This window comes from Nycticebus coucang, chromosome 14, assembly GCF_027406575.1.
Source record: "Nycticebus coucang isolate mNycCou1 chromosome 14, mNycCou1.pri, whole genome shotgun sequence".
NCBI classification, from domain to species: domain Eukaryota; kingdom Metazoa; phylum Chordata; class Mammalia; order Primates; family Lorisidae; genus Nycticebus; species Nycticebus coucang.
Window position 1 is genome coordinate 68,158,803 of NC_069793.1, and position 24,691 is coordinate 68,183,493.

At 43.0% G+C, this 24,691-nt stretch overlaps 2 protein-coding genes across 2 annotated transcripts; both read right to left on the reverse strand.

Annotated features, from left to right (window-relative positions):
* Positions 1–2,909: 2,909 nt before the first annotated feature.
* LOC128565811 (olfactory receptor 2AT4) lies at positions 2,910–4,678 on the reverse strand. Its single transcript, XM_053562539.1, has one exon. The coding sequence runs from the start codon at positions 3,978–3,980 to the stop codon at positions 3,015–3,017; it is 966 nt and encodes a 321-aa protein (XP_053418514.1). The 5' UTR covers positions 3,981–4,678; the 3' UTR covers positions 2,910–3,014.
* Positions 4,679–18,536: 13,858 nt separating this feature from the next.
* On the reverse strand, positions 18,537–19,508 carry LOC128564529 (olfactory receptor 2AT4-like). Its single transcript, XM_053559976.1, has one exon. The coding sequence runs from the start codon at positions 19,506–19,508 to the stop codon at positions 18,537–18,539; it is 972 nt and encodes a 323-aa protein (XP_053415951.1).
* Between the last annotated feature and the right edge of the window lie 5,183 nt (positions 19,509–24,691).

Consider the following 24,691-nt stretch of genomic DNA (forward strand, 5'->3'; position numbering starts at 1 on the left):
GTGGGTAAAAAATAACAAACAAACAAAAAATGTAAAAGCCGATCTCGGTTGGTGGAAACCCTTGATAAGATCCTTGTAAATGAAGCTCCTGAATAAAATGAAAAAGGACACAAATAGTATGGAATGGGGGGTGAGGATACTACTACAAATCTCTGGCCAAAACAATTAGAAAATATTTAAACTGGAGCATTAGAGTAAACTGGAGTTTTAGAACACATAAAAGAAGATAAAAGTGCCTCAGAAGTGTAAAGAGTACCTGAAGTTTACAAAATGCAGTGGGTGAGGGCCCATACCTGCCCCCCCCTTTTGTTTGTTTTTCATAACAGGACGAGTGCCAAAAGTGGCAAAAGGGTGGGGGGAAAAAAAGCAAAGCAACTGATTGACACTTGAGGGGCAGTCTGACACCTTCCTTCCAGAGATCCTGCATTGGGAAACACCAAGCAGTTGCCAGGCCAGAATCTGTCAACTGAGATAATCCATCCCCGGAGAACAGGACAATCAGTGGGAGAGAAGATGGGAAAGAAAGTTTTCCCTCAGATCTTGGCTAATGGCAGGTCAGTTTGAGCCCCCAAACCCGGTGCAGACCTTCAGTTAGTGTCCCCGTCCCCCCAAAAGGGGGAAGCTTGGAGTGGACTGCCTTATTCCATTTGAGGTTCTGGGGAGACAAGAAAATGGACAACGAGAAAGTGGCACAGTGTGAGAAATATGCTTTGTGCAAAATTTCCACAACAGATACTATAGAATGAAGTAAAAGAAAGGGGAAAAAGTGGGATTCCATAAGGAAATGTATTTAGATATATGTCTAACAAAATTTTGTAAGGTCTATAGACCACAGACTACAAAACACTGATGAACAAATTGAAGAGCTAAATAAATGGAGAGATATTATCATGTTCACAGATTGGAAGACTCAATAATGTTAAAATGTCCATTGTCCCAAATTTCATCTACAGATTCAACAAAAATCCCCCCATTCCAATAAATTGGTTCCAAAATATTTATAGCAAAAAGGAAGGGAACTAAAATAGCCAATGATAAAACGAAAACAAAAAACAAAGTTGGAAGAGTCATACTATTCAATTTCAACACTATAATTTGAAGCTACAGTAATGAAGACAGTGTGATGTGGATGAAAGGATAGATAAATATATCAGTAAACAGAATAGAGAGCCTACAAATAGATATACACAAGTATAGTCAAATGATATTTGACAGCAGTGTAAAGGCGATTTAATACATGAAGAATGAGCTTTATAACAAATGGTGCCAGAACAATTGGATGTTCCTATGCAAAAAAAAAAAAAAAAAAATCTCAACCTAAACCTCATTCTTTATCCCTTTATCCAAAAATTAACTCAAAATGTTGGCTTTTTCACTTAGAAGTAGGCATTTAAGTTTACTATTGATTCTTCAAAAGTGTCAAGAACATGAGAGACAAGGAAAGACTAAGAAACCGTTGGACACCTAACGAGACATGATGTTAAAATGTAATGTGGTGTCCTGGCTTAGATCCTGGAAAGGAAAAAAGTCATTAGTGGGAAAACTGGAGAAATTTGAATAAAATTTCATTTAATTAATAGCATATATTTTACTAAAGTTAATTTCTTGCTTTTGATAAATGTATCATGGTTATAAAGAAGTTGACATTAGAGGAAGTTGGGTGAAAGGGATATGGCAGCTCTATTATTTTTGAAGTGCTCTGTAATATAAAATAAAATGTTGAAATAAAAATGCTAAAAATGGCTTTGCTTATAGAAATATGTAATTTATATACAACCTATATTAAGTAAAACTCTAATATATATATGTTAAAACTCTTCAGTTCAGTTTAAAATGTTGTAATTATTTTTTTGTCCTTATAATAAATCCCTCTCAAAATGCTGTTTTAATGTCACCTATGGTGTGTGGCCCTGCAACTAACTTGAGACACAGTCAGGGTCAAATGCTTCTGTTTGTTTTAAATTGAGGGAACTGTGGTTTTTTTTCTTTGTGATTTCCTTTAACTATACAAAAATTTACGTATATCTAAAGTCAGAGCATACCTTTAAGTTCTCCTTACATTCATTCCTGCCCTTCCACCTTGCTCCCTCCCTCTCCTTATAAACCATCTAGTTAATTTACTTTTTTTCCTAATTTCTTTCTGAAATTTTAAGCAAATTATCTCCTTTCTTACTATACTCTTTTGCAGCTTACTGTTTTCACTCAACACATAACCTAGAGCTGACAAGCATATCAATATTCAGAGAGTTCCCTCATTTTATGCATTGTACATTTTTATAATTTGTTCAACCAGTCCCCTACATAGTGGTGAATAAGTAGACTAATGACTGACTGACAGTGAATCTTTGGGCTAGATTCCTAGAAGTGAACTTGCTGCATCAGGGGGTAAACACATACATAATTTTCATAGCCATTGTGGTAATGTTGTACCAATTTGCGTCCTCATGAGCAAGTTATGAGAGTTTTGTCTTTCCACACATATAGTGTCCAAATATTGGATTTTTTGGTAATCTGATTAAGTGAAAAAAGGAGATGTCAGCATTGTTTTAATAGTAGTCCTTTTACATTGTTTAAAGGCCATTGCATTTTTTGTTAATCTGTCTAATCACATATCTGGCCTATTTTTATATTAAATGTTAGAATTATTTAGTCTTCTAATTTTTTAAAAGCTCTCTCTTTATATATTACAAATATTTGCCTTTCCCTGTGATGTGTCTTTTGTTTTATGACCTTATTTAAAAAGATGTTTTGCCACACAGATGTCTTAAAATTTTAGAAAAGATTTATTTAATTATGTAGTGACTTTTTATACAATTTTAAACCCCTATAAGGATTAGCATTATCCATTGGACCAAAACATATGAGACCACTGTTGGAGATGCCTGCCCCAATGAATTTTCTTTTTCCATTCTATAGCCATTAAGTCACTCATTCAACAATATTTATTGAGTCCCTATTCTGTTCTAAGGGCTATTATTTGGTGTCCTAAGAACAGACTTAGCTAAATTTAAAGGTCAAATGTTCTGGCCATGGCCTGGGTTCTTGAGACATGAGATTTTGGTAATGGCTGCCTTTACATCCTTGTTTCTCAGAGTGTAAATGAGGGGGTTGAGGATTGGTGTGAGAACAGCATATGCCACATTGCCCATGATGTGGAAGTCGAGGGGCAGGTCAGCCCTGTAGGCCACATAGGCGATGGCAATGGATGAGTAGTAGGTGCCCACCACCAGGAGGTGGGAGCTACAGGTGGAGAAGGCTTTGGACCGTCCTTCTCGTGAGCTGATGCGAAGCACTGAGGCCAGGATGTGGGCATAGGAGAGAAGCACCAGGAGGAGGGGGAGGAAGGACACCACCATGGCGATGCAGAAGCCCATGAGGGTCTGGGGGGTGGTGTCAGAGCAAGAGGCCTGGACCACAGCCAAGTGGTCACAAAAGCAGTGGTAGATATGGGCAATGGTGTCAAATGCCATCTGGGAGGTCTGTACCACTGCCGGGATGGGCAGGAGGAGGGCAATAAGCCAGGCACTGGCTGCCAACATAACATTGGTCTGTGGGGTCATGAGAACAGGGTAGTGCAGTGGCCGACAGATAGCCACATAGCGGTCATAGGCCATGACCACCAGGATGAAGGCTTCAGAGCATGTAAAGCTTTGGAAGAGGTACATCTGCAATAAGCAAGAATGAAAGCTGAGGAAATAGTCCCTAAGCAAGAATAGGGACAGCATCTTGGGGATGGTGGTTGTGGTGAAGAGAATGTCTAGGGCTGAGAGATTGATCAGAAAGAAGTACATGGGCTTGTGGAGGCTGGGCTCTGCCACCACAGCCACCAGGATCAGGGCGTTACCTGTAAGGATGAGAAGGTAGAAGAGGAGGAAAATAAAAAACACAGGGAGGAAGAAGGACTCTGGCAGAAAGGGGATGCCCACCAGGTAGAAAATGGTTGAGCCGTCCACTGATCCATTACAGGTTGTGGCTACCATACTGAGACAGAACTGGATTTCTGGGAGATGGGCAGCGGGATCATCTGGACACTAGGAGCATCTGGAAACTATAGAAACAAAGGATTCTGCAGTGATAATTCTAAAATGTTTATAGTTAATATAAGCACAATTATTTACAACCAACTCTAGAGGACTGAAGGGATTCCAAAATTTGTCAACTATTAATTATTAATTAATAATAATCTATCAAATTGACATTTTTTATGCCTTGCGTAGGTGATAAAGTGTTGAGTGTAAAGAAGGCAAGCAAAGTTCCTGTCTTCTTAGAATTTACCTTGTACTGGGAATATCATATCTAAACATGATATTTAAAGGTCTAAACAGTTGATTATTAAATTATGATTAAGAAAATGCTTTGGAAAGACCTTTTCTGGTCCTTGTTTTAGATTCCATGCTCTGTGGTTTGGGTTGATGTCAGATCTCTTAAGTTAAGACCTTAGGATTACATCTCCACTTTTGCATTAACTCGAAGTTCCACCATCTTCTTTTTGAGGTTCTGCTTTCTCCACGATTTTCTGTAACATGTTGCTGCTCACATATTAATTAAGCTTCTTTCTTTCTTGTATGCCTTGAGTAGTAGTTCTTCCTGACTTCATTTAAACTAAGCATCCGGACGTCTGCTCCTGCATAGGATGTAGTAGGTCATGGTAGCCCAACATTTTCACTCCAACAACTAGGAAAACCTGGGTAATTGCACAAATCACATTTAGAAACAATTACGCAAATCACATTTAGAAACAAACTGGAAGAAATGGGTGCAATAAGGATGAGATGAAGTGAAACTCTAGTCCTCCATAGTGAACTAATAATCATCGGCCCTTTTCTTTTCTCACAATATCTGATTTAGGAACCATGACGTGGCTTGGGCTTAGACCATGCAGATTATCATGGATAAGAGAAAGAGAAATCAGCAAGGCTTTGGCAGTCAAAAACTGCCTACAAAACAGGTTGGAGATTTGGGGCATTCTCAATGTATAACTAATTTTCACTGTGGAACATCTTCTGAATTCTGGGGCTATGCACATAAGCCTAGAGAGTTGGTCTGAAGGCTTCTGAATGGCAAGATAAAATCTCCCATGATCCGAGCTGGAGTGGTGGCTCACACCTGTAATCCTAGCACTCTGGGAGGCCGAGGCAGGAGGATTGCTTGAGCTCAGGAGTTCAAGATCACCCTGAGCAAGAGTGAGACCCAGTCTCTACTTTTTAAAAAAATTGAAAAATGAGCCAGGCGTTGTGACAAGTGCCTGTAGTCCCAGCTACTTGGGAGACTGAGGCAGGAGGATCGCTTGAACCTGGAAGTTTGAGGTTGCTGTGAGCTAGGCTGATACCATGGCACTCTGGTCAGCAGAGTGAGACTCTGTCTTAAAGGAGAAAGAATCTTCATGATCCATGAAGCTTGAGAGACTAGAGCAGGCATTCTCAAACTTTTTAAACAGGGGACCAGTTCACTGTCCCTCAGACCGTTGGAGGGCCGGACTATAGTTTAAAAAAAAAAAAAAAACTATGAACAAATTCCTATGCACACTACACACATCTTCTTTTGAAGTAAAAAACAAAACAGGAACAAATACAATTCACACCGCTTCATGTGGCCCGCGGGCCGCAGTTTGAGGACGCCTGGACTAGAGAGAGAGGGCTTACCTCAGACACACAGGGTCTTCCCCTCAAAACATTTTACAGAAGTTGAGGCTGTGTGTCTGTGTAGGGGAAGGGGGTAGAAGGCACAAGGAGGATGGCTAAAGACATAACCTCAGAACCTTCAAAGGGTGGAAGAAAATATCCCACAGTCTTTCACGGCTGAGGAGACAGAGGTCAACAAGGCTATAAGGCCCAAACTCAAAAGAGCCCTACTTTAAGAAAAGGAACAAAAAAGTTAGGCTAAATCTTACTAGAATTGAAACTCAGCCTTAACCTACTCAAGCCTTAATTGACATTAGGTGACCAGCTATCTCTATGAATCTATTCTAAATAATATTTAGCCCACAGTACAATTATTGGATATGTAAAAAGCAGGAAAATATGATCAAAAATCAAGAAGGAGCCTGGGTGTGTTGGCTCATGCCTGTATTCCTAACACTCTAGGAGGCTGAGGCAGGAGTTCAAGACCAGCCTGAGCAAGATCAAGACCATTAGGGTGAAGGCTGGTAAAATGTCTTTTTAAAGAAAAAGACACATGGGACAACCCACTCCATTCTGAATGTTCCCTTAAAAGAGAGGCTGGCCCCCATTATGCAGGCAGGAGAGCAGAACTGCTGTGCCTCAACTTAAAAGAGCTAACCCTCAGGCAGCACCCGCAGCTCAGTGGTTAGGACGCCAGCCACATACACTGGGGCTGGCAGGTTCAAACCTGGCCTGGGCCTGCCAAAACAACAATGACACTGCAACAACAAAAAAATAGATGGGTGTTGTGGCTGGTGCCTATAGTCCCAGATACTTGGGAGGCTGAGGCAAGAAAATCACTTAAACCCAAGTGTCTGAGGTTGCTGAGAACTATGACACTACAACACTCTACCCAGGGTGACAGCTTGAGACTCCATCTCAAAAAAAAAAGCTAACCCTCACGTAATCAGACACATTTGCCTAAACCAATCATCAGCTTTTTCTAATACCCAAAGGTTTACCAGCTACTTTATCCTGAGCGTTGTTACAGCTCGGAGAAGTTGGTTATGTACTGAATGTCACGGAGTTAGCCTGAGTTAGGGTTTCAGGAGCAGATATTTAGAGCCAAGTCCAATTAAGCCCTCCTCCCCCTTCCTCTGGCTCACTTCTTTTAAACAGGAGGGGACACAGCTGCTCAGTCTGAAGTCCAGAAATAGAGAGTGTCTTCAAGGTTAACCAACACATTCATATAGCAGAGTAGGACTTGAACCCAATGTCCTGGCTCCCACCCTGTGTTCATAGGATTTTTCATGGAAGATGATTCCTTAGCCTGCTGTTCCTTGGCCCACCTTCTTGCAGCCTTATTTCTCCTTATTCTACATGTCACTCCTTACTCTTGTCTTCTCCTTCTACCAAACTCAGCTCAAATATTCCCTCCTTTAAGAGGCCTTTGCAGGTCTTGGCTGGGTCAGGGGCCTTTTTTCTGGATTCTTGAAGTCTTTGTGTTTCTCTTTGTCATCATTATAATCACACTGGCTTGTCCCTGTCATACCAGGAGTGCTTTCAGGGCAGTAAGGGGGTCTGATTGTTTTTATTCAATAACATATCACCACCCTTCCCAAGAGCTCAGTGCTGGAGAATGTAGCTCTTCCAACTTGTTTTCTTTTGACCATGAATCATGAAATAGAAATGAAGGAGCCATTAGTGATTAAATAGTTTTAGTGAAACCTCTTTATTATAAGATTAGGACAGAAAAGGGAGGCTCAGAAACGGGCTGTGATTTTCCCAAGGCCACGCAGTGAGTGGCGACAGAACTAGAAGCCGACTCTCAGCAGGGCTGGATTATTGGCTCACATTGAGCCCAGGCTGCCCCACGTAAAGGACAGAACAACCAGCCCAAGTTCACCTCGCAGGCACTGAAGCACTTCCCTCCCCTCAAACTGCTGTTTTGGCAGAGCAGGCCTAGGCAACATACCCACGAAGCATGTGCTCAAGGTGTCTGCTAGATAGGAGCATCAAAGAATACTTGTGGAAGAATTTAGTATTTGGTATTTTTAAAAAGCATTGATGTAACATCGTGGCAAAAATCAGAAAGATGTTGGGATTCTTTACATTTATTTTGTGGTTTACATTGTCATTTTAGTTTGACTTACATGTTATGGGCTGTTTCCAGTACTGTTCCAGGCCACTGAAAGTATTACTTAAGGGACCATTTCCTTGGGAAGACCTTCCCTGTTGGAATTATCTACATGCCAATTGTACCAGTGGGGGAGAGAGGAGGACAGGAAAACCAGTCACCCCAATGTCCAACATGCATTCCACGTATATCACCTCCTCTCATCACATAGCCCTGCCTGGGCATCATTATGCGCCTATAACTAATGAAGAAACTGAGGGTCAGAGAAGGACAGGCCCGTGGCCACGAGAGGTGAGGGGTGAGAGCAGAGGCTGTTCTGTGGAGCTAGTCTGCTACAAGGGACTGAGCCCTGCCTGGCAAAGCAGAGTCCTGGCTCCTGGCTCAGCTCTGTCACTCTCTTGCTGCACTTTTAGGTCTCTGAGCTTCAATTTTTTGAAGAAATGATCTCTTTCATCTCAATAAACATTTTTGAGCATTCATGCAGTGTTTGGCTGAGTAGGAAGTTAGGAGATGAACGTCTCACAGCCTGAGCCTCTAAGGAGGGAGAGCAAGCACTCTCCCATTTATTAAGCTCCTATTGCATGCTGGATTCTTCACAGTCATTAGTTATATCATTATAACCATACTACAATTCCCCTGAACCCATGCAATTTATTATTCACTAATATTCACAATAATATTCATGCAATATTATCCACTAATAATATCCCCATCCCCTGCACTGTTCCCATAGAAAAGGAACAGAATGTGTGTGAAGCACAGTATTTATGTCCATTAACTTGGAGTTAGAAAGACCTGGGTTTCCATCCTGGCCCTACCACCTTGCACTTTCCCTCTCTGAACTGCGATTTCCTTGTCTGTGCCTCTCACAGAATCGACACACGCCTCATTAAATCCTCCCATTTCTCCTGCTGTCACAGGCTTTGTCTCCTCATGAGAAACACTTTTGAGACCAGCAGGCTCCTGCTTGTGACCACATATTCAGCCCCCGGCTTGCCAAGTTTCTGGGCCACGGTCACACAGCCTTTGCAGGCACAGCAGACTTGGATGCTGGCACCCTGCCGTTCATACATCAGGCGTGTGTGCCCCACCTTCTCTCCATGGCTCCGTGTGCCCCACCTTCTCTCCGTGGCTCCATGTGCCCCACCTTCTCTCCATGGCTCCGTGTGCCCCACCTTCTCTCTGTGGCTCCATGTTCCCCACCTTCTCCCGTGGCTCCGTGTGCCCCACCTTGGCTCCATGTTCCTTACCTCCTCCCCGTGGCTCCGTGTGCCCCACCTTCTCTCCGTGGCTCTGTGTGCCATGGCCTCCCTAACCCTGTCTTTCTATGCCAGCCTTTGCCTACTTCTGGGCACTGCATCCCCAGCCCAGCTCACCTGCCAAGACTGGTCACACTTAGCTTAACAGCACTGGAAACAGCCCAAGAGTTGTCACACTTAGCCTTGGTAGGAGAGCCAGCTAGGAGCTGAGTCATAGCCCATTAAACCCACAGGCCCCTCCCTGCAACTGGCCCCTCCCTGCGGGGCCTTCTCACTGGGGCTGGCTCTCCTGTGAGACCATAGGTCCCTCAGCCAGCCCAGAACAACTTCCTAGGGTGGAGAAGGGGACTCAGCCCTGGGCTTTCTTGATAGCGACAACAGCATCGTTAACAACCCTCATGGGTCCCAGAACTTTGCCTCCAATGGAGCAGTTTTATTCCTGTTTTACCACCTCATCCCCACAACAGCCAGGGAAGACAGGAAGAGTCAGGATTGTTCTCACTATTTTATATTTGGGGAAACTAAGATCTGGAAAAGTGAAGTGACTTGCCACATGAGTGGCTGGTGGCAGAGCTGGGATTTGCACCTAGACTCCAATTCTGGTTCAGTGGTTCAGTCATATATTCTCTGATGGCTGAGACCTGAGCCCTTCCCAGTAATATCAGCTTGGACAGATCTCTTAACTTCACCAAGTTTTCATGTCCTCAGCTGTAGAACCCTTTCTGAGGTATCAGCACTGCCGATCTTACAGGGACACTGGGCAGGCTTGGGAACCTACTCCAGGTCCTGTCACTTACCAAGCATTCACTAAGCAAGAGCTATTATTTTGATGAGCCAAAGTAGCAAAGCCCTGTCACTTGAGCGTGATGTACCACTGCTGTGGTGCTGTGAGGATGTGCAAAGGTTCTGTGGAAAGAGCCTGGGAGTGGAAGTCTGTGCCCCAGACAGTCACATGGGACAGTCAAGTGTCACGGTCCCTTCCTGCCTCAACTTTTGGCTCTAGGACTCTCTGTTTCTTACTCTGTCACTCTCACTAATACATATCCAAGTTAAACAATTTTTTAAATTTCACAATAAATAGAACTTCATTGTAAAGCATTTTAATCAATACGGAGCTTTACTGAGTAAAAAGTGAAAGTTCTCCTTGTACCATTTCCCCATATTTTCTCTCCTTGCCCAGAGGTAATCGTTACTGCTAAGCTGGTGTGTTTCTTCCACTTATCTAAGTGTGTGGTTTTGTTTTTCTTTTATCATAAATTGAAACACTCTGTACTTACTGCATAAAAAATTTTAACTTAATAATAAATCTTAAAATCTTCCTCTATATGATCTACTTTATTCTTTTTATCTGATATTTGGTATTTTGTAGTACGGAAATGACATAATTTTTCTAGTAATTCACCTATTGATGGGCATTACATTTGTATCCAATTATTGCTGTTATGAATAATATTGTAATCAATATCCTCTTAACATCTAGTTTGGGCACATGTGCTCATATATTTCTCTGAGATGGATAGATCTGTAGAAGTAGAACTTCAGGGCCAAGGAGTCAGCACGTTTTCAAATGTAATAGGGTGTGGACGTGCAGACTATTCCAGCTTCCAGCCTAGAGGTTCTGACAACACTGAGTCATAGTGATGACTGAGATGACCCTGTTACACCAGGGTCTGATGCTTCTGCTTTCTGATGAAAACCATGTAGGAGGGGTTCACTTTGGCCTACAGAAGAGACTTCCCTAATAGCCCTCCATTGACCTACAACTGCAGATTGCAAGATCAAGTCCTTGGCAGTGGAGTACAGAACACAATGGAAATCAAGCAAATGATACTGCAAAGGCTGCAGCTCTCTCCTGATCTACTGAACTTTACAACGGGGCTGCAGATGGTTTTAAGAGGTCCTTTGAACAACAAACAAGAACTATATATGCCATTTCCTCTTGTCCAGATCTACTCACTCCTTCAAACAGAGGAATTCTGGTTGGGGATAAATTTGTGTACATGGCTCTTTGCTTCAGTGTCATGAAGATACATGCTGAAGCTATTTCTGGGGAAGAAAGTAACTACTCTTAATTTAAAGGCAAAGAATCTTACAGAATTATCAGATTGTTAGATGGATATTTTTTGTTCTGTTTTCTGTTTCTCAGACACTACAGAGTTTTTTGTTTTGTTTTTTTTCCTTTGAGACAGAGTCTCACTCTATTATCCTGGGTAGAGTACATGGTATCATCATAGCAACCTCAAACTCTTGAGCTCAAGTTATCCTCTTACTTCAGTTTTTCTATTTTTAATGGAGATGGGGTTTTGCTCTAGCTCAGGCTGGTTTCAAACTCCTGAGCTCAAGCAATCCACCCTCCTTGGCCTCCCAGAGTGCTGGGATTACAGGAAGAGTCATTGTGCCCGGTCCAGTGATTCTTAACAAACCTTTAAAAACCATCTTTTGGCAGCCCAAGAACGACTAAAGGATTATGTCGATTTTATGGATAAAGCTAAGGAAAAGACTTGAGTATTTGGGCCAAAAGAACCCACATGCAGTGCAACAGCTTACAACAGTGATTTTAGGTGATCCTTGAATATTTTTAAAGATCATTAGGTGATCCTTGAATATTTTTAAAGATCATTAATTAAGTTATTTTTGGAAGAAGTTCAAAGCACAGTAAGTGTATTCTTTTTTAACTCCTTTTTTTTTTTTGATCAACATAATTTAAGCATGCTGCAGAAATTTATAGGTTCAAGTGTGTGTGAGATAAAAAAGGTTGAAAAATACTTTTTTAGAGAATGGCAGTAAGTAGGAGAAAACAAAAACCAAGATTTAGATTCCTTTCAGGCTTCCTATTTTATTACAAAAAAATGAACCAAAATAGCAGAGCAAAACTTTTGGCTGAGATTTCTTTGTAAAAAGCCAACATTCTAAGACTTACTATTTTTATGGGATGAAATGTGATTTATTTTATTACCTCTGAGAATAGAATAGTTCCTAAACTTCCAGGAAATAACTGGTTTTCTTTAGAGTCATGGTAATAAATAATTATCAGGACTTGTTTCGAAACTGTTTAATTGTTCGATGAGAGCTTCCGCTCCCTGTGTTGCTCAGAAACAGACTGTGCCTTGAACCATAGTATTCCCATGTTAAGCTAGGGATAAACTCAGCCTTTTGTTCCAGGTATTGAGTGATAGTCTATTCCTTTAACATGTCTTATTCATTTATGGTTCATAGCCAGATCCTCCCTTTCATTTCCAGCTTTAGTGATTGGGGTCTTCTTTCTTTTTCTTGGTCAGTCTAGCTAAATGTTAACCAATTTTGTTGATATATTCAAATAACCAACTTTGGTTTTGTTGATTTCCTCTATTGTTCTTCTATTCTCTATCTCATTTATTTCTGCTATAATCTTTATTATTTCATGCTCACTGCTTGTTTGAGTTTCATTTGCTCTTCTTTTCTAATTTCTCTCTTTTTTTTTTTTTTAATTTTTTTTTTTTGTAGAGACAGAGTCTCACTTTATGGCCCTCGGTCGAGTGCCATGGCCTCACACAGCTCACAGCAACTTCCAACTCCTGGGCTTAAGCGATTCTCTTGCCTCTTCTTTTCTAATTTCTAAAGGTAAAATGCTGAGATTTTTCTACTTTGTAATACAGGTGATTAGCAGCTGCAAATTTCCCTCTCTGCCCTGCTTTAGCTGCATCCTGTAAATTTTGGTATGTTGTGTTTTTGTTTCCATTTATCTCAAATATTTTCTAATTTTTCTCGTTATTTCTTCTTTGACCCAGGGGTTATTTAGAAGTGTTTTGTTTAATCTCCACATATATGTGGAAGTAGCTTCATAGAGCTTTTTTCATTTTAAAGATAGCATATAAAAAGTGGATAGGTTATTTAAAACATATACAGTATTGCTTAGAACCAAAAAAGGGAATAAAAGCTAGTCTAGACAAAAAATAAAGTCTTCAAAGGTGACACTGAAACTAGACAAAGTTGGAACAGATAATTCTGGGAATGTATTTTGAAGAAAATATAAGGAGAGGAGAAAACAAATTACCCTGAATCATACTATTTGAAATCTAAACAGAACAGAAAGCACAGAGTAAGAATTTAGTGTAAGTATTGCATTTACCATCAAGAATGTATGAAATCAGGCTGGTGTTAGCCAGGCATTGTGGTGGGCACTTGTGGTCCCAGCTATTTGGGAGGCTGAGACACAGGAGTTTGGGAGGCCCAAGAGTTTAAGGTTTCTGTGAGGGTGACAAAGTGAGACTCTGTCTCAAAAAAAAAAAAAAAAAGAAAAGAAAAAAGAAAAGAAAAGAAATTAGGCTGGTCTGGTGGCTCACACCTGTAATCCTAGCACTCTGGGAGGCAGAGGCAGGAGGATTCCTTGAGCTTAGGAGTTTGAAACCAGCCTGAGCAGGAGTAAAACCCTGCCTCTACTGAAAATAGAAAAATTAGCCAGCCCTCAAGGTCTACACCTGTAGTCCCAGCTACTCAGGAAGATGAAGCAAGAGGATCACTTGAACCTAAGGGTTTGAGGTTGCTGTGAACTAGGCTGACAAACTGGCAACAGAGTGACAATGTATCTTAAAAAAAAAAAAAAAGTGTTAAGTTAATGCGGAAGAAATAAATATGTGTAATTACTGTAATGGAATCATAGTCTCATGGCTATAAAATGACTACAAAAGTATTTTCACTAAGTGCAAGTGATAATTTAAGTCAGTTTTAGAGCTCAATATTTTTTTTGAATTTACAAGTGTTTTAAACTAGCTTTTGAGATCCTAGAATTTACCCTTTTATCTTTCATCTTCCTACCCCTCCCAGCCATAGGGAAGTATAAAATGTAGTACATAATGGGTTCATGACATACTTAATATATGAATGACATTTCATGTCATTTGGCTGGCAGTTTAAATTTTCTTGTCAAGGAGTTTAGGTAGCCTTTTGCGAGAACAGGCAAATAAACAGATTTTAAAAAATCAGATCATTGCTGCCTATAGAACAAGTTGGCTTATGTAATTATCCCAGTGGTTGAAAAAAAATCTCCCCTGGAGAAAATCATTAAAATTAGGACTGTTACCCAGAATACTATGACTCAGGATAAGTACCATACTCTGGGTAAAAACGAGATCAATTTTAGTAAAGCATTTTCCTGATGTAAGTGTGCCTCATCTGAGTTAAGGTAAGAGCCCTCCTCAGACAGCAGACCTAACTCAAGTGGGGCCTTGGTGCTACCAGGCCTCTCTGTTAAGTCTCTGCTCCGTTCCCTCACCTCTTCTAGATGACTTTTTCATACCTTTTCTTCTCTCCTCAGCCCTCCAGTAACATCTTCCCCCTGCCACTCCAGCAACTGGGGGGAAACTCCACAGTTTCCACCCCCAGCCACTCACCACCCATCCTATGCACCCCCATACTCTGCCTTCCCGCCCGCTGTGGGGATGAAGCCTTCGTGTTCCTGTCTAAAGCCAATCCCACCAACCATCCTGCCCTCTCCTCCACCACCAAGTTTTGCTCTCTACTGAATCCTTCCCAACAGTGTACAAATGTATTATTATTTTTCCCATCTGGAACAACAATTTTTATCTCCATATACTGCCAATTAAGTTCTAAAAATCAAAGTGTACAACAGTACTATAGTATGCTACTGTTTCTCTAAGAGTGGAAATATATCTATATAGTTATATTTATGTATAATACAGCCATATTTATGTATTATACAAATTTATATGTTTGCTTATATTAAAAGTGGAAAGAATGTCAAATTGCATATAAAACTAGTATATGGTGCCCCATGATTGCATTAATGTACAACGCTAGGATTTAATAATAAAAAAAAAAGTGGAGAGAAAAAATTTAAAATAAATGAAAATTAGACCAGGCGCAGTGCCTCACACCTGTAATCCCAGCACTCTAGGAGGCCGAGGTGGGTGGATAACTTGAGTTCATGAGTTCAAGACCAGCTTGAGCAAAAGTGAGACTCTATATCTATTAAAAATAGAAAAACTGAGGCAGGAGGATCAACCTCAAGAGCTGGTTGCTGTGAACTATGACACCATGGCACTCTACCTAGGGCGACTGCTTGAGACCCTGTCTCAAAAAAAAAAAAAAAAAAGAAAGAAAGAAAATGGTTTCTTTAACGAGGATGCAACAGGTGGAGGGAGCAGGAATAGAGACTGGAATTCACTAAAAATGCCTTTTTGTGACAATGTAGGGGTATATGGCAGACTTCTTGGGTGAGGGGTATAACTACAATAGGGGCCTTACCTAACAAATGCAAACATTGCAATCTAATCTTTTGTACTCTCATATTAATCTGAAATTTTAAAAAGTGAAAAAAAAAGTTTACCTAAAAAATGCTGTTTCTCATAATCTTGATTTAAAATTGTTATAAAGAGGCCTCCTCAGACAGCAGACCTAAGTCAAGGGGGGCCTCGGCGCTACCAGGCCTCCCTGGTGCTCCTTACTGTTAGCTGAGCTTCTTACTCTCTGCTTCCTCTTTGCTCTAAGTTACACCGATACGCGGCTGTATTATCACAGTTTGCTAACGACTATTTTCTTCCCTCTGAGATACACAGGAAAATGCCCCCTCCTGCTCCATCCACTTTTCCGTGTAGTTTTCCACCCTGCCACTACAGCAATTTGGGGAGCACTGCCATTGTGGTGAGCATTGTCATTCTGCTCGTCCCTGCTCTCACCTGATTCCCTTTTGATGTGTATGATTCCTAAAGGGAACTCAGCGGTACAGTCCTTTGGGTTTAACTGATGAAAACTCCATTTCTTGATGGGAGCAGTCCAGGCTAAGCACCTAGTCCTGGAGCACTAGAATGAAACCTCTCCTTCCCCCCTCCCGGGAGCGGCTCAGGGATTCTTCCGGCTCATCAGCCCGCATTCACCGCCTTCACCATGTGGTTAGTGCTAAGAGGTGCGCAAAGAAGCCGGAGCCCGTTCTATAGGCCCCATGCATGGGAGGCAGCTGTGCTCCCCCCCACCACTGCCTTCCCTCTGACAGGGAGGGCGCCTCGCACACTGGGCCTGCATCTTTCTCCCTCCCTAGACTGTGAGCATCTTGAGGGCAGTGACTGTCCTGATAGATCTCTGTATTTCTAGCTTCTCCCACGTGGTATAGCTGCTCCCAAATGCTCAGGAGGGGCTTCTTAAATGCGTGAATAGTGGGAAGAACTGTACTGAGCGGCTTGATGCTTACTGTGAATGTGACACTGCCACTGTCCATTGCGCCCGTGAGAGGACTTGGACCAAACATTGAGAACAGCCTCTGCTTGATGAAATGACACCTTATAAGAATATGTTATGCAATACATGTTAATAAAGAATAAAAATATATAAAACCTCAATATCCAGTTTCATTTTTAAACATTATTTATTTACATATTCATTTTTTGAGACAGTCTTACTTTGTTGCCCTGGGTAGAGTGCCCTGGCATCACAGCTCACAGCCACCTCAAACTCTAGAGCTCAAGCCATCCTCTTGCCTCAGCCACCCAAGTAGCTGGGACTACAGACGCTGTCACAATGCTTAGCTAGTTTTTCTATTTTTAGTAGAGAGAGGGTCTGGGTCTTGCTCTTGCTTAGGCTGGTCTCAAACTCCTGAGGTCAAGCGATCCTCCCACCTCAGCCTCCCAGAGTGCTAGGATTACAGGCCCAAACCACCACGCCCTGCCTACAATTTCATTTCAAAGCAAGCCCCCATGTCCTCATCACTAGGCGAGAATGAGGCACTGAGGACAGCTCACAAGCCTCCAGCACCTCTCCCGGGTACAGCCCCTCCCTCTCCCACAGAAGTAGCCATGAGTCTGATTTTCATTATCAATATTCTCTGTTCTTTGCAGCTTGTGGCCTCGATAGGTGTTGATAAAATAATATAGTTCTGTTTTGTTTTTAAACTTTATAAAACAGCAGTCATATTACTGTATGCATCCTTTCCAGTCTTGATTCATTTACTCAACACCATGTCGGATTTCTCCATGTGGCTACCTTCATTTTTTTTTTTTTTAATCAGGTATTCATCTTTAATTCACATCACAGCAGTCAAGAGAGGGGGAAAAGGTCCGGAGGCGGATATTTACATCTAAAATTCACATTACTTCTTGGCTACCTTCATTTTTATTGGAATATCGTGTTACATTATAAACATTTCACAAATTAGAGAAATACTGCTGTGCTGGATTATAGAGTACATGTCTTATAGGATAGTGATAAAGCATTTTTCACCATGCTTATACCAAGTAACACTCTCACTAATCAATGTTTGAGAACTCTATTGGCCCAAATCCTCACCAACTGTGACATTGTTGTGCTTTGATATTTTAGCCCATAAATTTTGAGTGGTATCTACTTATTGGGTTTTTATTATTATTATTATTTATTTATTTTTTTTTTTTTAGACAGAGTCTCACTCCGTTGCCCAGGCTGGAGTGCCCTGGTATCAGCCTAGCTCACAGCAATCTTCAAACTCTTGGTTTGAAGCCACCCGCCTTCTTTAGCCTCCCGAGTAGCTGGGACTACAGATACCCACCGCAATGCCCAGCTGATTTTTCTATTTTTATTAATGATGGGGTCTTGCTCTTTCTCAGGCTGGTCTCAAACTCCTGAGCTCAAGGGATCCTCCCACCTTGGCCTCCCAGCATTACTGGAGTGAGCCACCTTTACTGGCTTACTTATAGTTGTAATTTGCACTTCTATTATTAAAAAGGTCAAGCACTTTTTCTTATATTTATTGGACATTCTCTCTTGTGAAGTACTTTGCTCATTTTTCTAAAATCTTGACTATCGTTTTCTTATTGATTTGACTCCTGAATCTTTCAGTTAGTTATAGAAATTGCAAAGAATTTCTCCATCTGTGGCTTGTCTTTTCACTCTCTTTTTGCTGTCTTTTGACAAACAGAGATTCTATGTTTTGAATTAGAGAAAAGTTAGGCACAAGAATGTCAAAATAGCCATCATTATCCAAAACAGTCAACATTATCCCTTTGGGTAGACTTTTAAAATCTTAGAAATATGTCCCCATTCCAAATTAGGGACTACTATAGTTTTCTATAAAATGTTACAGTTTTGCCTTTCATATTTAGTTCATTAATGGGGTTGATTTTTGTGTTTCCCCAGGGTAATGGACAAATTTGATTTTTTGATATATGGATACCAGATAGTTCTAATGCCCGTCTCCCACATTGATCTGAAGTGTCATTTCACTCATATTTCAAATTATCTGTGTATTTATGAGTTTGCTTCTGGGCTATGTATTCTGTTTTGTTTGTTTCATTGGACTATATGTCTATCCATGTCTTAATAACTTACCTCTTGGTATTCTCATGTTTATTACAACGTTAGCTTGAATGTATTGAAATTTTTCTGATTTTTAAAGAATATTTGTTTTATATTTTATCTGACATTTTTAATTTAGCCTCTTGTTAGTGGATATGGAAGCCCCAATGTTATATTATGTACTGCTATAATTCATTTTCCATTTTCCATTTTTCCTTCAAAAAACTGTTTGTTGATGCTGTTCTTCAGGAGCTGGTATCCTGGGAGAAGAATTAGCTACATCTAAGGATCATGGGCTCCAGAATGCCCTGGGTCCTGGGGACATGCGATATTGGTGATGGCTGCTTTGACATCCTTGTTCCTCAGCGTGTAGATGAGAGGGTTGAGAACTGGTGTAAGGATGGCAAACACCACATTGCCCATGATGTGGAAGTCGAGGGGCAGGTCAGCCCTGTAGGCCACATAGGCGATGGCAATGGATGAGTAGTAGGTGCCCACCACCAGGAGGTGGGAGCTACAGGTGGAGAAGGCTTTGGACCGTCCTTCTCGTGAGCCGATGCGAAGCACTGAGGCCAGGATGTGGACATAGGAGAGAAGCACCAGGAGGAGGGGGAGGAAGGACACCACCATGGCGATGCAGAAGCCCATGAAGGTCTGGGGGGTGGTGTCGGAGCAGGAGGCCTGGACCACAGCCAGATGGTCACAGAAGCAGTTGTGTATGTGAACAGTGCTGCCAAATGCCATCTGGGAGGTCTGTACCACTGCCGGGATGGGCAGGAGGAGGGCAGTGAGCCAGGCACTGGCCACCAGCATAGCATTGGTCTGTGGGGTCATGAGAACAGGGTAGTGCAGTGGGCGGCAGATAGCCACATAGCGGTCATAGGCCATGACCACCAGGATGAAGGCTTCAGAGCAGGAGAAGCTGTGGAACAGGTACATCTGCAGGAAGCAGGCAGGGAAGCTGAGTAAGCGATCTCCCAGCAGGAGTAGGGAGAGCATCTTTGGGACAGTTGTTGTGGTGAAGAGGATGTCTAGGGCTGAGAGGTTGATCAGGAAGAAGTACATGGGCTTGTGGAGGTTGGGCTCTGCCATCACAGCCACCAGGATCAGGGCATTACCCACCAGGATGAGCAGGTAGAAGAACAGGAAGATGAAGAAAACTGGAAGGAAGAGGGACTCCTGTAGAGAGGGGATGCCCACCAGATAGAAGACAGGTGAAGAGTCCTTTGATCCATTACAGGCTGTAGCAGCCATGGCAGCACATGTCAGGGTACCAGGGTGGATGTCAGGGTGACAGGCAGCCAGTGCATCTGGAAACCAGAAATCCAGGAGTTTGAAATGAGATTTTGTGGAGTTCACTATACAACTTTTGCAATGTGAATCATTTACAGCCTAATTTAGAGGGCTGGTGGTGGCCTTCAATACTGGTTCTTCCACCTTAACCCACGGTTCAGTCCTTTCTCCTTCCACCAAATATGTAGGAGGTCCCTGTGGTGTGCATAGCTATGAGAAGGTAAACAAAGCCACTTCCACTGCAGGGCTTCAGTCCCAGGAGGAGGATCATAGACTGAATACCAATCCCCCCAAGGATGATCTAGCTCAGTGGTTCTCAACCTTCCTAATGCCTCCTAATGCCATGACCCTTTAATACAGTTCCTCATGTTGTGGTGACCCCCAACCATAAAATTATTTTTGTTGCTACTTCATAACTGTAATTTTGCTACTGTTTTGAATCGTAATGTAAATATCTGATATGCAGGATGTATTTTTATTGTTACAAAGGGGTTGGCGCTGATCTAGCTACACCTGGGGTCAGTGCATTGCAAGAGCTCCGCAGCCCACACTACCTTTTGGGCATCAAATCTTAGATGATCTCTTAGGTTTCTACACTCCTGCATTTTCTTTTACATTTGCTTGAATTTCCACCAAGTGACATCCCCATCACCATATTGCTAGGGAAGGCTGATTTTTCTATGGTTTTCTGCAACATGCTGCCTGCTCCATCTATGCATAACCTGGGTGCAACAGTTCTGCCTACCTCTCTCTGCCGACTTCCCTGGGTCCCCACCCTCTCTGTGTGATGGCCTCTCAGACTCTGGTGATGGGGGCAGCAAATATTTTCTGTTGGAAAATTCACTCCTGATGGAGCCTAAGCTGAAGGTAGACTTTCTCACTGTTATGCCAAAATAACGACTCTGGGCACGACATGGGTCACTCTCTTACCTTCTTTCCTCCTGCTGCTCAGCCCTGCAGGTGTCCTGCTTTGTCACTGCCTGACCACTCTGCTGTTGGCTTCACCAGCTTAGAGCCACAAGGAGCAGTCATGAGAGCCAGTGTTGCTAGAAAGGACCCAGAGAACTGAAAGCCACAGGTGCCCAAAGACAGAAGCATTTGTCAGACGTTGTCCTGAAAACCCTGAGGGTGTTGTCTGCATATGAGCTCAGGCTCTCTGGAGTGGGAGATTGGGAGTGAGGCAAATACTGGCTGGTTGTGCTTCAGGAAGACCCTCTGATGAGTAGTCCACTCAGCTTCATGTTTATATCCACATCACTGGTCTGTGGACTCCACTGATTCCTTCCATCAGCAGTTTTACTTTGATTTCCCTGAAACTACATATACATTAAGACAAAAGCAAAGCAAACAAAGAAATAAAAAAAATCCTCTCGTCCTAGAGTCACAGAATGTCAGATCTGAGAAAAGGTTTTATTTTAAAAATAAAAAATTGGCTAGGTGCAGTGGCTCATGCCTGTAATCCTAGTACTCTGAGAGGCAGAGGTTAGGCAGATTGCTTGAGCTCAGGAGTTTGAGACCAGCCTGAGCAAGAGCAAGACCCCATCTCTACTGAAAAATAGAAAACCTAGTAGGGTGTGGTGGTACATTCCTATAGTCCCAGCTACTCAGCTGAGGCAAGAAGATCGCTTAAGCCAAAGAGGTGGCTGTGAACTATGGAGACACCATGGCACTCTACCCAGAGTGAGTGAGACTGTCACAAAACAAATAAATAAAATTTATCTTCAATTACAACCCAGCCCTCCTTCCCTCGGCTTCCTGGTTTGTTCTGTTATTATTTTAGACCAGGAGTCATGCAGCCTGGCTCCCAGGTTCGGGGGAGTGACTGGCAAGTGCTTTGTCTAGAATGAGCCTGGGCCAGAGGGCCTTCTGTGTGAATCTTCTTTGAAAGATAATGTCGGAGGCCACCCCCATGCGCAGGGTAGGAGCTGATCCTAGATGGACGCCATTTTAAAGGGTTAACCCTCAGTTGGCTAGAACCCCGTCCCCACAGATTCAGTAGCCAAGTTTTCCTTAAAGCAGTACAAACCATAGTGCTCTGGGCATTGCTGCACTCAGAGGGACACTCTCATCTGACAGTCTCAGGTCAGGCTGAGTTGGGGGTTTGGGAGACAGAAACTCAAAGGGTCAAAAGCAGAGGGGCCCCAAGAGGCCACCAATCCAACTGACTCTCCTCCTTTCTCCTCTGTTCACTGGTTTGTAGATAGAGACATGGATGCTAAGACCCCAGGAGAGAGGTGGTGGCCTCTGAACTACCCAGCACGCAGGCCAGTCTTGGGTCACCTGCAAAGCAGGGGAACTAAAATACTTCGGGAAAGAATTCAACATTTGCTATTTCAGTCATAACTAACCCATCAAAGGAAATATCAGAATTTGGCTGGACTTTCTTGTACTTATTTTATAAGCTAGGATTCTTGTTTTATTTTAATCATGTACTATATAATCAACTATAAAATACATTAAAAGAATATCCTGGGCGGTGCCTGTGGCTCAGTGGGTAGGGCGTTGGCCCCATATACCAAGGGTGGCAGGCTCAAACCCAGCCCCGGCCAAATGGCAACAAAAAAATAGCCGGACGCCTGCATCCTAGCTACTCGGGAGGCTGAGGCAAGAGAATCGCCTAAGCCCAGGAGTTGGAGGTTGCTGTGAGCTGTGTGATGCCATGGCACTCTACCCAGGGTGACAAAGTGAGACTCTGTCTCTACCCCCTCCCCCAAAAAAAGAATATCCTTGTGCTTAGGACGAATATCCTTGTGCTTAGGACTAAAAGCACACTGTTTCCCAGGGCACAGAACTTGCCCCAGCAGACAGTCCCTGTTAGGACTGTGAGCTAGTTATAGTGCTGCGGGGGAGAGAGGAGGACAGAAAAACCAGGGACCACAATGTCTAACCCACTCTTTGTGTACATCACCTCCCCTCATCACACGCTGCCAGGGGGTGGTTACACCCCTTCTACTATGAAGAAACTGAGAAGGATAGTCCCTCGTCCAAGGCCAAGGTCAGTGAGGCATGAGAGCGGAGGCTGTTCCTGGAGCCATGCTACAAGGGACTGAGCACTGCCTGGCAACCAAGAGTCCTTGCTCCAGGACCAGCCCTGCCACTCTCTGTCTGTGATTTCAGGCCTCTGAGCTGTGATTTTCTCATCTGTACAGTTAGGGGTTTGAGGAAAAATCTCTCAGGCATTTCTAATTCAGTCAGCCATTCTGAGTGTTTCCTCTGAGTCTGGCAGAGCAGAGGGTTCAGAGTCAGATGTCACTTGGTCCATGCCCATCGTGGACAGGGTGAGTGAGGGCTGTCCCTCTGAGTGAGCACCTGCTGTGAGGCCAGGCTCTTTACCTTCACCATGCCACATGCACCTCAGTGTTCAAGTCTGTGGACTTGGGAGTCCATCCCTGCTCTTGCCTCCAGCCTCATGATCTTGAGCAAGTTAGTTTTTCTTCTCTGAGGCTTCCCCATCATCAGTGACCTTGTAGGATTTTCTTTATGTGGAGAATGGTTAGACAGGCTTACAGAGAAACTGGAGTATGAACGAACTCAATGTTTGCTTGAGTTTTCAGTGGTTCCTGCTGTCATCAGCCTTGTCTTCCCATGGGCAAGCCTTGGCCAAGATGATTTGAATCCCATCTGTGAGTACATCCCACTGCTGAGGGCTGCCGGGCTACCTGGCCAAAGGTCTCACAGCCCTTGCAGACACCTGGATCCTGGGCACCTGCATCTGTGCTCACCCAATCTGTCTTTCTGGATCCCTGACCCCGGCTCTACGTTTCCCCACCTCTCTGAGCGTGTCTTCCTATCCCAGTCTCTGCTGATCTCACCTGCCACTCACCTGCCAAATCCTGTTCACCCTGTTGTGTCCTGTGGTGTCCCCTTTGTGATTCCAAACCTGGCCTCAAAGAGAACAGCTATGGCCCATTAAGCCCTTCATCCCCTCCTTCAGCCAGGTCTTCTGGGGCCTTCTCCCTTAAGATGGTGCTCTCTCAGGCTCTGTGTCTCCCACCCCCACCCCACAATATCCCAGAATCAACCTCTCAGCCCCTCCTAGAGCATGTGTTGGGAGGAGCCTGCCCCTGGGATTTGAGAATAATGAGAACAACATTGCTAAAGCCCCTGTGGGTTCCAGAAGTTTACAACCAATGGAGTGTCTTTCATTGACATTATCCCATGTGTTCCTCAGAACAGCCAGGGGAGATAGGCAGCCCAAGGGGCGGAAAGTAAGGACCAGAGAAGTGAAATGACGTGACAAAGGCAGCACAGATGTTGCATATCAGAGCTGAAATTCAGTCCTAGGTCCTTATTCCCAGGCCTGTGCTCTGTAGTATTCTTTCATTAGTGGTTAGGGGTATAAGGTAGAAAGCCCTGGATTTGCATATTACATACTACATTTGCAAATACATACTACTCTGTAGTATTCATTCATTAATGGTTATGGGATAAGGTAGAAAACCCTGGATTTGCATATTTGTTGTAATGTATTTTAGACAAGTTACTTAATCTCTCTGAGTCTGAATTGCTCCTTCTGTGAAATGAGGAAGACCTTTTGGGGCAAGTTTTATGGTTTTTGATGCTGCTGCTTTGCTGGTGACCCAAGCATTTTCCTGCCCACTTGGTTGTCTAATGCCTCTTTTTCTGAGGACACTCTGAGCATTGTGCTTTCTACAGAGTTGTAATACTTTTGCAATTGAGACTTTTGCTTAGTCTTCAGCTCAATCTGCCCTCTGCGGTAGCTGCTGTCATGGAGATCCTCTGACTCTCACACTTCTCTTTGCTCTGGAGATTAATAGATCTGAGTCTGTTATTTACCTTTCAATACATCAATGCCCTTTAGCAACATCCAGCAATCCCATAGTTCTCATAGTCTCTACCTCTGCCATATCTCTAAAACACCAGAGATAGAATGACCTAGTTCAGCCCCCTTATCTGGGTCTCAGCCAGTTACTGGAGGTAGAAAGTCTTAGCAATTACATTGCTATAGCACAGGCAACCATCAGTCTCCCATCAGTGTTAAGGTCCTCATTGCCATCCAAATAGTGAATAACTACTCCTGGCACCATCTTGGGCTGGGCTTCCCGGAAACAGAACCAGAGGAAGGGATTCTTGTGTAAGTGATTTATTGTGGGAGTGCTTTCAGGCACAACCTATAAGGGAGT

Coding starts and splice junctions, on each gene's coding strand:
- LOC128564529 (XM_053559976.1), bottom strand. CDS start 19,508: ATGGCTGCTACAGCCTGTAATGGATCAAAGGACTCTTCACCTGTCTTC.
- LOC128565811 (XM_053562539.1), bottom strand. CDS start 3,980: ATGGTAGCCACAACCTGTAATGGATCAGTGGACGGCTCAACCATTTTC.